This window comes from Amblyomma americanum, chromosome 8 (assembly GCF_052857255.1).
Source record: "Amblyomma americanum isolate KBUSLIRL-KWMA chromosome 8, ASM5285725v1, whole genome shotgun sequence".
NCBI classification, from domain to species: domain Eukaryota; kingdom Metazoa; phylum Arthropoda; class Arachnida; order Ixodida; family Ixodidae; genus Amblyomma; species Amblyomma americanum.
The window spans coordinates 25,293,049-25,306,635 of NC_135504.1; the positions used below are offsets into that span (position 1 = coordinate 25,293,049).

Below are 13,587 nucleotides of genomic sequence, written 5' to 3' on the forward strand. Positions count from 1 at the left end.
TGTCGCATATCTTCGTGGACACCCGAACCGGGCCGTAACAGAATGAAATGAAAATGTTTTACAGAAAGGAAATTTTCGCTGGACACCCGTACAGTGCCGTAGGGGAAGGGAAATCCCTTCCCTTACGGCGCGGTTCAGGTGCCCACCGAGATGCGCCACTTTTCGCTCACGGCCAAAGACACCGGCTTTTCCGCGAACACGAGCTCCTTAACGCTGTCGCGTTAAAACAGTCTTCGTTGTTCGAGGACAGCAATCCACCGATCCAGGCAACTTAATTTGCCCTCAGCGTCTCAAGGCACTCCGTGCATAAGCGTCTTGCATGCCACAAAAGCTTCAAATGATCAGATCAAAATACTCGCCCAAATAGCATGCTGTTGACTGTACTACATACATCTACTACTCCGTAATGCTGGCATGTCGGCAGTATGAAAATGCAGTTCTGTTGAATCTTCTTTAAGAGAAGATGTGGTCTAGACATTTTACAAGGCAACAACGGAGGGCATGAACCCACTTCTGCTGCCACATGTGTACAGCTCCGTTCAGTCTTTTTCACCTTGCCACTTGTGTTGTCCTTCTTTCATCAATCAAGATTTCAGCACTGTTGCGCATGTAACACCGGACGAACCAAACAAAAGAGCTAATGAAACCAGCACACAGCGTTCAAAGCCAAACACAGAAACACACAGGGGAAATGAAGCAGTGGCATAAATGGAGGCGGCAGTAAAAGATATGCACAAACCATTTATTGTATCTTACACTTAAAAACATTAAAAACACATCAGAAGATTAAAAAAGACGAATGAAGGCATTTCCTTACCAAGAAAATGCCTGGAGCAAGTGGGCATGAGGGTAACTTTTTTTCTTTTAAATAAGTATTCATTTCCTAGAGACCACACCTGCACACACCCAAGGCCTACAGAACAGCTGAAGCTTCCTTGCTTTGCACCTCGGTTTGTTAAATGCATAACAAAACAATGACAGCACATGGTAGTTACAAAACTGAAAGCACATCAACAGTATATGCCTCGGTCAAAACTTGTTAACGCGATGGCAGGATAAAATGGCATGAGAGAGTTAATAACATGAAAATGCAAGGCTGGGGAGGATATGGTGCTGGTGGTACAATGCGCTAGAAAGGTTTAGCGGGCAGACAAACAAACACTGTGCTTTTAGAACAGTGAACACGCCGGCAGCCACTGTGCAGAATTCATACAGGCTGCTCTTCGCTCATCTCGGCAGAACCAAGGTTGCAGTCACAAACCTGCCAAAACCAAACAGTGAGCAAAAGCCTAAAGTCTTGATCAACAAGTTTATGACAAGCTGAGATTTGTGGTTAGGCTAAGTATTAGCATTATTCCATCCACAAACCAATCAAGTACCCCAGAGGAGTGATGTCTTAAAACTTTGATGTGCCCTATTTACACAGTGTTCATGTATGATGCATCAGCTGTGTCAGTTACCACCGCCGAAATAAAGTTGATGCAGAACTGGAATAAAGGCTGTTTCAGCATATATGTTATGGGGTAAATGTGGTGATGATCTACGCAAAGTCGTCCAGTGTGGAGGACAGATGTAATGCAGGGCATCCTGCCATGAACAGAGAGGTGAATAATTCACCTCCGCGATGAATTTTTGAAAGGGACGAACAAGAAACAAAAAGTCACCAGCTACGCTGAATGATGTCGAAGTAATGAAAGCCCCCAAGGGGGCACTTTGTCGAAGCAAGAGTGAGATGCCTTTGCCCCTAGAGACCTTTCCAGAGCATTTTACCAGAAATGAATGGTACGGGAGGGGACAGGGCAGAGAATGACAACTAGGTCAGGAGGAGAATGAAAAAGGGGTGTTGCTGAGCAGAAAGGGAAATCCTTCTTTAAAAGTAGTCATCTGATGGGAAGGAGCACATGGAATGTAAAAGGAAAGTAAAAAGGTGGCATCAATGACAACAGGAAGGGGGGGGGGGGAATGATAGCCTTGTGCAACAAGTCTAAAAGCAAAAGCTAAGAACGAAGCACAGCAGATCCAAAAACAAACAAAGGTGTGTGCACAGCTGCTTAGAATTCATCTTCACTGCTGTCACTTCCAAAGTTGTATTTGACCGGTGCCTTGGCGCGGCCCGTCGTCATACGAGGTGCCATGGACGCTGCAGTGTCTTTACCCGATATTTCGCCGTCATCGTCGTCCGAGGACGCCGCCTTCTTTGCCCTCTTCGCTGCTGGTTTCGCCTTCTTCGGACCACCATCTGAATCGGAGTCAGCAGCTTTCTTCTTTCGGCTCTTGGGAGCCGCAGGCTTTCGTGCAGGTGCTGCCTTCTTGGGCTTGAAGTCATCATCGTCATCGTCCAGGCCAGACGCGTCGGAACCGCTGCGCGCTGGCTTCTTCTTGGGAGCCGTGGGCTTGCGTGCGGCGGGGGCTTTCTTTGGTTTGGGTGCCTCCTCCTCATCGACGTCCGAAGCATCAGAGTCGCTTCTTGGGGGCTTCTTCTTTGCCGGTGCCTTCTTGGGGGCCGGCTTGGGTGCTGGGTGTGGTGGCTCACTGTCTGAGCCACTGCCCTTAGCTTTTGATCCAGCCGCAGAGCTGCTGCCCCCAAAGAGCGAGTCAAATGCATTCTCAGAGTTGTCCTTCCCACCCTGACTGATCCGCTTGGTCAGAGGCTGCAGGCTGCTATCACTGTCGCTGTCAAATGCACTGCGAACGCGGCCATTCTCCTGCCTGTCTTCCTCGGGGGCTGCCTCCTGAGAGTCCCCACCGTCTTCAATGACACCTTCGTTGGGCTTCGTTTCACCCATGTCATCATCGTCATCTTCCTCCTCACTGTCGTCAATCTTGTACTTTGGCCGGGCTAGTGCCGCTCGCCGCGACGTTTGCCTTTCAGGTGGGATCACTGGCCTCTCGTCGTCGTCCGAGCCAAAGCTCATCGCTGACTGCTCGTCCGACGTGTCTGACCCAGACCAGCTGTTGCGCCGCTTCTTCGGTGTCTTCTTCTTTTCGCTTGAGCCCTTGGGCGCCCGCTTGCGCGGCGCGGGCTTTGGCGTCGTGCTGTCGCCGTCGTCCCCACCCCCTTCGCTCTTCGGCCCGCCTTCCTCAGACTTCTTGGGCTTCCGGCCAGGCCCAGCACCCTTCTCGGATTTTTTCTTCGCTTCCCAGTCCACCTTGGGTGCAACACGTTCGCCGAACGGCGATGGCTGCGTCTCGGCTTCCATCTTCTTGGATGCCGCCTTGGCCCGGCCGCCCTTGGACGATGCCAACTTCAGACCAGCTGCCTTGGCCCCAGAAGCACTCTCTTCCTCTCGCTCAGCCTTCTCCACCTCTTCCAGCTTGGTCATGAGTGCGTTCAGGTCCTCATCCCAGAGGTCTTCGGGCGTCTTGCGCCGCAGCGTCTCCACCTCCTCCCTCTTCTGGTCCCGCTTGGCCAGCAGGTCCTCCTTGCGTTCCCGCGTCAGGCTCCACAGAGGCATGCCCAGCAGGTAGTTGTAGCCGGCGCTGCCTGCCTCCCCATCCTTGTCTCCTCCCTCAGCGTCCTCCTCACCCTCGTCCTGCGTGTCTGGCTTGTCCTGCTGCTGGCTCTGCTGCTTCTTCCACTCGACCAGCGGGTCCGGGTCGTAGTTGCGCTCGCGCAGCGTCGCAATCATTTCCTTGCGGCGCCGATTTTCAATCTTGATCAGGTTGTCAATCTTCTCAAGGATGAAACGGGCCTGATTCTCCAGCTTCTTGGCCTCGGCTGAGAGCAGCCCCATCATGTACGCCTTGCGCTTCTTGTACCTGCATGCAGAAAAAGTTATTCTCAGACACACAAAGTAGCTGAGCCAAGTCACTGTGTCACACGATGCTCTAGTAAGAGCGACTATAAGCACCTTGGAGCTGGCTTTTGTATCAGGTAAAATGTCAAGAATGGCTGAAAGAGCGGCTTCTTGCTTTGTGCTAGTGGGATACTGTGCCGAGAAAGAAAAGAGTCCATAATCTGACTTCAGTGCCCACGAGGACTGATCCTGGAAAGCGCACACCAAATGGTTCAAGAGGCAGAAGTGGCCGCACCAGCCATCTAGAGAAGCGATGCAGACAAACTACTAAAACACGCTAAATTCGGAGACTATTTCTAGCCCTACAACCTACAAGATTACAGGCAAGGCTACAGCATTCCGAGTCTCAGAGGTGCGCAACTTTTGAATTATACATATTCCCACAAGTATTTTCTCAGGGCATATTTTTTAAATTCCTAATGTGCTGAGTCTAAAAAAAATTAGCTGTGCTTTAAACTTTGGTTAACCCTGGTGAGAAGCGAAAGCTTCCTTTGCATGGCTACTTTCACAAATGCCACACACACTACCTGTAAAGCGTCGATGAAATGCCCGATGGGGCAGTTGCCACCTGCCACGGTGGGCAGATTGTGATGACGTCAGTAGGTCACATGACCTGCCACGTGACTACACTGACGCTGCCCTCTTGAAAACCTAGCGTATTGAAGCTTTCGCTTCAAAAGAAATGGATAGCAAGTTTTTCCACACTGTCTATACAGCAGTGGGAGAAGGGTACGGATCATGCGACTGCCCATTTTTCTGCCCTCACCACTTCCAATCTCTACCCTCGATGCAGCTTCTACACTCCACTATCCTCCTGCAGACGTCGCCATTAGGACGGCGCAAGACATTAACAGCTCTTGCTGTAAAAGGCACCGTAGGCCCAGAAGAGCGGTCTCACCCCTCAAGGCGCGTGGAGTAGAAGTCCTTGAGGATCTCCTCGGGCGTGCGGAAAGTGGTGAGCACACCCTTGGAGTCGAACAGCACCATGGAGGAGGTGGTGAGAGAGCTTTGCAGCTTGAACACCTTGTGCAGGCCTTCGTCCCGGGCCTTGGACAGTTTTTCCTCGGTCATGGTGACCACGAAGCGGACGGTGGTGTCCGTGTGGTACTCCTTGTAGTCCGTGATGAGCGGGGGCACCTTGTCGCTGCCGTGCAGCATTGCCTCCAGCACAGACTCCTTGTAGGCCTGGGTCCATGTGCGGATGGGCAGTTCTGTGATCTCAATCGATGTCGAGCTCAGGATGGCCACCTCTCCGCTGATCAGGAAACGCTGGGGCTCCACCTGTGCACGTAAGGGCCCGCTACAGCACACAAGCAAGGCACTGGGCACACCCCATAATGCCCCGCGTATCACCTACGATACAAAGTGTGAATAATCTTTATTTCTACTCGCGAACCTACATGAATTGTTAACACAACCACAGGAATGGCCTTTTCCAACATATTTAACGAGATAAATTTATGCAAAAGGTAGCCTTAAGGGTAAAACATAAAGCAACAAGAATTTTATGGTCACAATAATGCATCAGCAGGTGGTGCAGGGGTGCTGAATTCTGCTTTTAATTAACCATATGCGTCTGTGCATTTGCGTGCAGCAGCGTCATAGAATTCGGATCAAAATTACAGTATATTGCCAGATCAAGTCGACGCTTTTCTTGTCCAAGACAGGCATCTGAAACTGAGGAGGGGCTGACGTATATATGGAGTCTACCTAAGTGCGGGTTCTAAGGTAGTTTCAGCTAAGCCGTGGGTGGTACGTGCCTCATGCCAGAGCCCGTTTCAGGCAGGATGCATGGCGCTTCATGTAGCGAAAACGGGGGGAAGGGGGGGGGGGGGGGGGGGGGGGGGGGTTGACTTATGCGCCGCAACATGTGATACCTAAATTTAATTGTGCCGTTTTAAGCTTTTTTTTTTTCTCATAAACCTCCCAGCTTTTGAATTTTTTTTCTAAGCTCCTGCAGTGAAGGGACCATTAGTAACAAAATGCTAGGAGTTCCGAGTTATCTGACAAAACTCTGGGCAGAACTAAAACGTGCCGGGAAATTGAACTTTCTAGGTGCAAGAACAACTTTCAACGAAGACATGCATTCAGGCCAAACGAAAGTCCGCAAAACACGGGACTGTAGGTCAACCAGTAGACTTCTGGCAGCAGAGGAGTGCTGAAAGTAATGGAGACATTGCTTTCTCTGCAATACTCTGGAGCCAAGTGAACGTGTCAAGGAAGCACGAGTGGTGCGTAGGGAACTAACACTGAACTCTACACAGGCCCATGGAGTTGTTAACAGCCCACCGTGCAAACACAACGTCGGATATTGAGAGTCTGGTGAACTTCTGCCGGGCACAGGCAAAAAAGCAGCGCCAGCACCAAGCCCCAAATTTAGCAATAACAACACTCCCCCGGCATACCTGATCCACAGACCCGCGGAAGTTCTTGAACCAGGGCTTCATGGGCTTGGGTTCCTCGCCAGCGATCATCTTCCGCAGGTTGGTCACAATCTCCCGTGGGTTGTAGTTGGGGATCTTGGTGCTCCAGCCCGTGCCGATGCCCTCTGCACCGTTCACCAGCACCATGGGTATCACGGGGATGTAGTATTCAGGCTCGATGCGCTGATTGTCGTCAAACAGGTATTCCAGAACCGGGTCATCCGGTGCTGGCATGATGAGCCGAGCGAGTGGTGACAGCATCGTGAAGATGTATCGAGGACTGGCGGCATCTTTGCCACCCTGGAGGCCGCCATGCAAGAAACAACGGCAGTGAGCACTGAACAAGCAATGCAGTGCGAAACAAGCAAGTTATGGCTACTCAAATGCATCATCACCATCCTGTTACGCACAGAGCTTTTACAGTGCACCACAAAACTTGCAATATTGGGACACTAATCTCTCAATCTCAATGAACCTGGTATTCCCCTAAGTTTGCAATGGCCTCAGTCAAAGAACAAGCCTCATTGACAGCTACCAGACCTGTGTAACCCAGCTGGATGTGGTACTGAATGCATTTGCTGCACTAACAATGTGCCCTCTCTGCTCAAAGGTGATGCAAGCATTAGTTCCAGCTGCTGTACATAGAGGACGCCCCAAAATGCACAGCCTGGCGAACGGAGCCCCTGCCCTTTGCTTCTCCTCCACGTTACGCCGGTGAGGAATTGCAGCTGTTGCTGTAAAGCAAAGACCCACCTGGAGACGGGTGCCAAACTGTCCAATGGGTTGCAGCAGGTTGATGTTGTTGCTGCCGACAAAGTTCTGCGCCAGGTTGATGATGGTGGACATGAGGGACACCTCACCGTGGTGGTAGGCCGAGTGCTCGGCCACGGATCCGGCCAGCTGTGCCACCTTGATCTCGCGCTTGTCATTACGCTTGAAGCAGGTGAAGAGCACCTTACGCTGGCCCGGCTTGAGCCCGTCGACCAGCGAAGGGATTGACCGCTCATTGTCCATGTTGCTGAAGAGGATGAGCTCCTTGTTGACAAAGTCCTCGTAGGTGATGTTGTGCGTGTCCTTGCCGTAGAGGTACAACTCCGGCAGCCCCAGCTCACGGCGTTGCTTACGCTCCTCCATGCCGTTGCGGAGCCACTCCTTGCGCTGTTCAATCATCTTCTTGCTGAAGGCCAGCTCGATGGCCCGGTCGTCCTCGCCCCCCTGGTACTTGAACTTGATGCGGTGCCGCGCCATGTCCAGGAAGTAGTCCTTGGCCTCCTTGGCCGTGCTGGTGCCCAGACCCTTATAGTATTTGACTTTCCAGCGTTGCCAGTCGTCAGTGGCCGCTTTCCACTCCTCGAATTCGGGCAGTGAGTAGAAAGACAGTTCCGTCTTGCCCTTGGTGGCCTTGACGATGGGTGTGATGAACTCTTCCAGGAAGGGCAGCTTCAGCAGCGAGGGCCAGTTGTGGTGAATGAAGTTGATCAGCAGGCCCTTGATGTGCGAGCCGTCCTGGTCCTGATCAGTCATGATCATGAGACGGCCATATCGCAGCGTCTTGAGGTCCTCCACAGACTCGTACTTTTTCTTGTACTGCAAGGAACAGGAAAGCATGTCTCTTTATTCACCTGTGCACACAATGACCCCAGGACAATGACATTCAAATGGTCCTTACATTTTCTCGTTCCACATAACTAAACATTGGCCTCAATACGGTAATTTAGCAAGGCCTCATGCATAAGGAGGACATCCACATCGGCAGCAGCAGCTTGACTTCTACTACAGTTAGTCCTCAAAGATGGGCTTTTCACCACCAAGCGTTCCTAACCAACTGGCGCTGCAAGTCAACAGCAAAACAGGTAAATCAGCTTACCTTACCACTTTGTTACCACACCCATAAACAGAAGTGAAACTAACAGTGCTGTAGTGTGGCATGTTACACCCTTTTTTTCTCTTTTTGCACAGTCGTTTGCACAGCCGATTATCTTTGTCTCTCTGAAAAGTGGTGCGCAATTGCAAGGCTTTCATTTTATAGTAAATACTTCCCAGCTATGCTGAAGACCAGAAAGACTTATGGACTCACCTGTAAGCCCATGATCTTGATGACGTTGTTGATCTCGGCATTCTCCAGGATCTGCTTATGGGTGGCCTCTCGGACGTTGAGGATCTTGCCCTTGAGCGGGAACACGCCAAACTTGTCCCGGCCGACGACGGCGAGACCGGAGACGGCCAAGCTCTTGGCCGAATCCCCCTCGGTGAGGATGAGCGTGCAGTCGACCGAGTTGCGCGTGCCCGCATCGTTGGCGTCCTCCAGCTTGGGGATGCCCTTCAGCTTGGAATGCTTTTTGGCCGAGCACTTCTGGCCAAGCTGCTTCTGGGCTTTAAAGCTCACCCAGGACATGACAGCCTCCACCACGCCGCACTTGAGCACCTGCAAGACAGTATGAGCCACCGCTCAAAGCACCGACCTGGCTGGGCGCAGTTGGCGATCTATAATCAGATGAAAAATGTGCTTTTATTTGTAGTCTCAGCAGGATGCCTTTTTTGCAAAGCATCAAACACCAGCAGGAAGCCGAAGCAACGCCAAGGCAATGCAAGAACTATGCTGATTACACAAGGTTATAGTCGAAATTCAAAAATTTCGAAAGTGGTATAAAATAGTAGCACAACGCAGTGTTCCTACAAATGCACAGAAAGACATGGCCTCCGCTGCAATAACAAAAAGTTTTATAGCCGGGATGGTTGCATATGTCACTGACAGGTGGTACATAACGTAGTGCCACCTCTCGGTGGGAAATGCAACTAACCACTCTGACAATGTTTTTATAGTCAGAAAAATCCAAATGAAAGGGGGTTTGTACACAAATAAGTCAGGGGAAAGAGTTCACGGCGGGCGACACAAAACGACGAGCAGGACAGCGAGCAGCGCCGACGGTCAGTCCAAAAACCAAGCGATCTCGTGCAGCGCGGCGAAACTTCGTCTTTCACCGGCGCCTCGTCTTCATCGGCACTTGGTCAATGATCTGCCTATGCGGCATCAGGCGCGGCCGTCATGGTTCGCTACACAATGTTTTTCAGTTCCTTTATGTGAGAAATCGCATTGCGCTAGCGTCTATCCTTTTTGAATCATTGAATTTTTTTTTGCTTTTAAATTACCTGGTACAAGAAGGATTTAGGGCGGATACCCAGAATGGAAGCATGGAGGGGCAAGCACCACTCGGTGAAAAAAGCAATGGTGATGATCTCACCTGGTTGTAAAACTTGTCACTCAGGTCGCACTTGGAGCCAAACTTCTTGACCTGCAGGGTCATGTTCTCCTTGGTCTGGGAGTCAAACGTGGGGTTCTCGATGAGGCAGTTGACAAAGATCCACAGGTGGTCCTTGACCTGCTTGTTCAGGATCTTGACGCCCGCCTTGTTCTTCTTCTTGACGTTCTCCAGGATCCGCTTGACCAGCTGCTCGGACACATAGTCGACATGACTGCCACCCTTGGTGGTGGCGATGCTGTTGACGAAACTCATCTGGCGGAACTCCCCGGTCTCGCTCAGCGCCACGGCCACCTCCCAGCGGTCGTTGACCTGCTCGTGGACCACTGTGAGCGGGTTGCCCACCTCATCCTCCTTGTCCTTGAGGAAGAGCTGCACGTAATCCTTGAAGCCTTTGACAGGCAGCCGCTTGCCGTTCAGGTAGACCTGCATCAACATCCCCACACAGGAGCCACAGAATAACTTAATGTTAGCCTAAAACAAACTTGGAGGGTACACTCAAGCTCCGCCTTAAGGGTCTGACGCGGTAGAGTAATGGGTTAATTCCCATATATGCAGAAGGTCATTCTCTACTTTACACTCATAGATTCCTGGGATTCCTCATACCCCTCCTGGTGCAGTGGTTAAGCAATGCGCCATTGCACCTGCTACAAGCGGTGAGTTTGTGTGGCCCAGGTTGGTATTCCCGAGTGACCGGCCATTAACTGCTACCTGCCACGGAGGGCAATTTGCTCACTATCCGGTGGGCAGGTTGTGATCACACCGCAAGGTCACATAACCTAAGTGGCCCACCTGCCTCCCGGGTTGCTCTCTGGGGATCACCTCCCAGAGCCACGGCCGTGATTTTTTGCTCACAACGTCGAGGCAGGAATTTCTGCAGAACGGGGCCTTTAACGATATCGCGTTAACATCGAAATATGTGTCCTCATCAAAATGGTTTTCAGGGAGGAGTCAAACACGCCAGACTAAACACTGTTTTGCATAGCACTACGACAGAAAAGGACTTTTAAATTTGACAATGTTTCCAATGGATCAGTCATAAGCGAGGGCAGCTATTTGGCGCCCTCCGTATTATATTCTGCGAAATACATAATCTGATTCCCACCTTGACCCCACGCGTGCAGCCCGCCACGTCGTAGGCACGGCGCGAAAGCAGGGCGACCGTGTCGGCGTCCAGCTTCTCCATCTTGAACTTGGACAGGTCCGGCTGGAAGGTGATCTTGGTGAAGTCATCACCCTTTGGCTCGGTCCGGATCTTGGGATCGGTGGTTTTCTTCATGTTGTCCTCCCATACCTAGGGCAGCATAAGTGGAAAACAGCTCGAGTCAGAACATAGCTGCTTTTCCTTCTTGAAAACTACTGCCTCTGTAAAGAGAGACCCAATCCTTGGACAATACGCAGCTTCAGTCCAAACAGACACGGTCCAAAGAATATGCAATTCCTTACACACCTGCCCATTGCCTCCCACCACGCACACAATTTCTGCAAACAATACTTCATCTCACAAGTTGTTCGCAGCACTGTGAAAGGTAAAGCTATCACATCCACCAGGGCCAAGGAAACAACAAATAGTGCCTCAAATATTTGAGCAGTGTTGTTAATATTTTTTAAACAATTATTGCAGTGATTGAAAAGGTAATTCAGGATGGTGTTTTGAAAGTACAGAAAGCGTTTCATACACTGATTAAATTAACAGAGAAAGTCCGCATGAACATAGCACTGTGCAGGCCTGCTGTGAAGTGATGTGCCGCCATTAGTAAACACGGCATCCGCCTGAGTATCCTGCGTGCAACAGCTGGACACTTGTGTTCTTTCCTTCCCAGGGATGGAGCCACCAGTCGCAAGGTGAGGGGCACAGAGGACCATGTTTTGCAGCGCACGCCATTCCGATTGGCTGAGATCGCCACAGCCTTCACAGCGCTGCAGACGACTTAGATGAGCATACAATTCTGACAAGATAAGCTAAATATGCCTACCTCTACCATGTTCCACTAATTCTTAACAAGCTTCCTGATGAAATGGTTTCACTTAACACTCTTCTTATTACTTCTAGAAGTTTCACTTGTAACCAAGAAGTAAAACTGCCTGTTTTCAAATTGTTCCTAGTCCCAGAACTCCTAGTTGCAAATTGTACCACGCATAAATTTTTGCCCTTTTCAAAGTTTTTTTTTTCTCATGTCATGCTGTCGTCTGCAGGACACTGCCTTACAAGTCTTCCTGTGGAGTTTAGCCAGGCCCCAAATTTTGGCCTGTTCTTTTGAATGAGACTAACAAACAACAAAAAAAGAAAACTCCTCAGCTACCACGCTGGACATACAAAAGCAGCTCGTTAGCCATCTTCAATCAGATGGTAATCATTGCCTCATGGTAACTTAGTTCATCAAAGATATATTCTGGAACCGCACTAAATACTCAACTGCAAATGATAAAAAGAATTTTATTTAAGACAGTTCTATGATTTGCTAATGCGATAGGCTTGGGGCTTGTCCAAACTAGTCAGCTCGTAATTGGCCTAAAACCAGTCCAGAACAGTCACCATCGTTTGAACTAGTCACATTATCGATGGCCCCAGCACAGGTTTCGACTCAAACTCCTCTTTAAAATAAGAAAAATCCAGTACTTACGCATGTTCTATTTGGAAGAGGCTAGCAAAACGGCTCTCCCTTTCAAAACCGTTAAACAGCACGTTTCAATGAATGAGGTCACACCGATCATTTCGTCACTGTCTCCCCATTCATTATCGACTATGCGTGTCAGCTATTTTGTTCATCCTTATTCAATTAGGCACGTTAAAAAAAGTACTTTCACTAGGCTTGACGACGACCGGAGTGACAAACAACGGGGAAAAACTATAGACTTTCGGAACGCGTCACAGCAAAATCAATAGAAAGCGTGGTTTTCCACTAGCCTTATGTCAATGGTGTCAACTCACGCACAAGCGAAATCTCGACGGTTGCGCGCGTCGCATTTTTCAGCCAAACTACTCGCCGCGTCTGAAGCGGCGTCTGAAGCAGCGTCTCACTAGTAACTACACGCGTCTGAAGCGGCGTCTCACCTGCTTGAAGAGCTTCTTCTCGGTCCTGGAATAGGTTTCGACCGTGAACTTGGTGCTGAATATGTTGCACAGCTTGGCGCCGTAGCCGTTACGGCCGCCGGTCACCTTTTTTTCCTCGTCGTTGTAGTTGGACGAGGTGAGCAGGTGACCGAATATGAGCGTCGGCACGAACATCTTCTCCACTTTGTGCTCGACGACGGGAATGCCCTTACCGTTGTTCCACACCGAGATGCGGTTCTGCTCGGCGTCGATCTCGATCTTGATGCAGTCCATGCTCTTGTCGCGCTGCTTGTTGTCGGCCGCGTTCACCAGGATCTCGTCGAATATCTTGTACAGGCCGGGCACGAAGGTGATGCTGCGGTTCTTCATGCCCCCGTTCTCTTCGCCGTCGTAGACCCACATGCTTTGCGTGATCGGCTCCACGGAGCCGATGTAGGTGTCGGGCCGGAGCAAGATGTGCTCCAACTGGCTCTTCTTCTGGTAGATGCGCTCCACCGAGAGACGGCCCTTGCCGCCTCCTTTGTTCCCGCCGGCGGCGGCTTCGCCATTCTGCTGATTGCCTCCCGTCGGCAGATCGTCCAGTTCGTCGAGTCCGTCCGACGACATGGCCACGCCGCTAGACGCACGCGAAGACTCCAGGTGCGCACAAGAACGCGCGGCCGTCGGTGACCCACGCCTAAACGAGCCAACCGCAGCTGCGCTAGCGCTAACCGACAGCGCTCGAGCTAAGCGCTGAATGATGCCAGCGCGGAAAGGCTTAACGTAACGGACATCTTTGCGGCGGGAAGCGACGACTGCGCGCCAGCCAACCAACGGCTTGCGCGGTTAACGACGTCCATTCGTCTTTTGAAAATACAAAAATTACGCGACTTCAGCGCCGCCGCTTTGACGACGGCCGTGCGATCCGAGAAAAAAACGTTGGTCTAAGGTGCAAAAAGTAGTTCAGCGTAATGTTTTTTTTATTTCTCTTCTTTTTTTAAATTTTATTTTGTATAAGTTTTTTGCGCCCACTCGATACAGAAAATTTAATGGCTTCTATCGCCATTATCATC

General features: G+C 50.7%; 1 protein-coding gene across 1 annotated transcript; it reads right to left on the minus strand.

Moving 5' to 3' along the window:
• Positions 1-722: 722 nt before the first annotated feature.
• LOC144101157 (DNA topoisomerase 2-alpha-like) lies at positions 723-13,383 on the minus strand. The gene is made up of 8 exons (XM_077634195.1): positions 12,536-13,383; positions 10,586-10,774; positions 9,463-9,906; positions 8,298-8,645; positions 6,974-7,807; positions 6,203-6,520; positions 4,696-5,078; positions 723-3,759 (listed from the first exon to the last, which is right to left on the minus strand). The coding sequence occupies exons 1-8, from the start codon at positions 13,139-13,141 to the stop codon at positions 2,052-2,054; spliced, it is 4,830 nt and encodes a 1,609-aa protein (XP_077490321.1). The 5' UTR covers positions 13,142-13,383; the 3' UTR covers positions 723-2,051.
• Between the last annotated feature and the right edge of the window lie 204 nt (positions 13,384-13,587).

Bases quoted from the DNA above. Each gene is read 5' to 3' on its own strand.
- LOC144101157 (XM_077634195.1), bottom strand. From the start codon at position 13,141: ATGTCGTCGGACGGACTCGACGAACTGGACGATCTGCCGACGGGAGGC. The intron at 9,907-10,585 runs GTGGGAATCAGA...ATGTTGATGCAG, and splicing joins GCTGCACGCGTGGGGTCAAG to GTCTACCTGAACGGCAAGCG. The intron at 8,646-9,462 runs GTGAGATCATCA...ACTGTCTTGCAG, and splicing joins GTGACAAGTTTTACAACCAG to GTGCTCAAGTGCGGCGTGGT.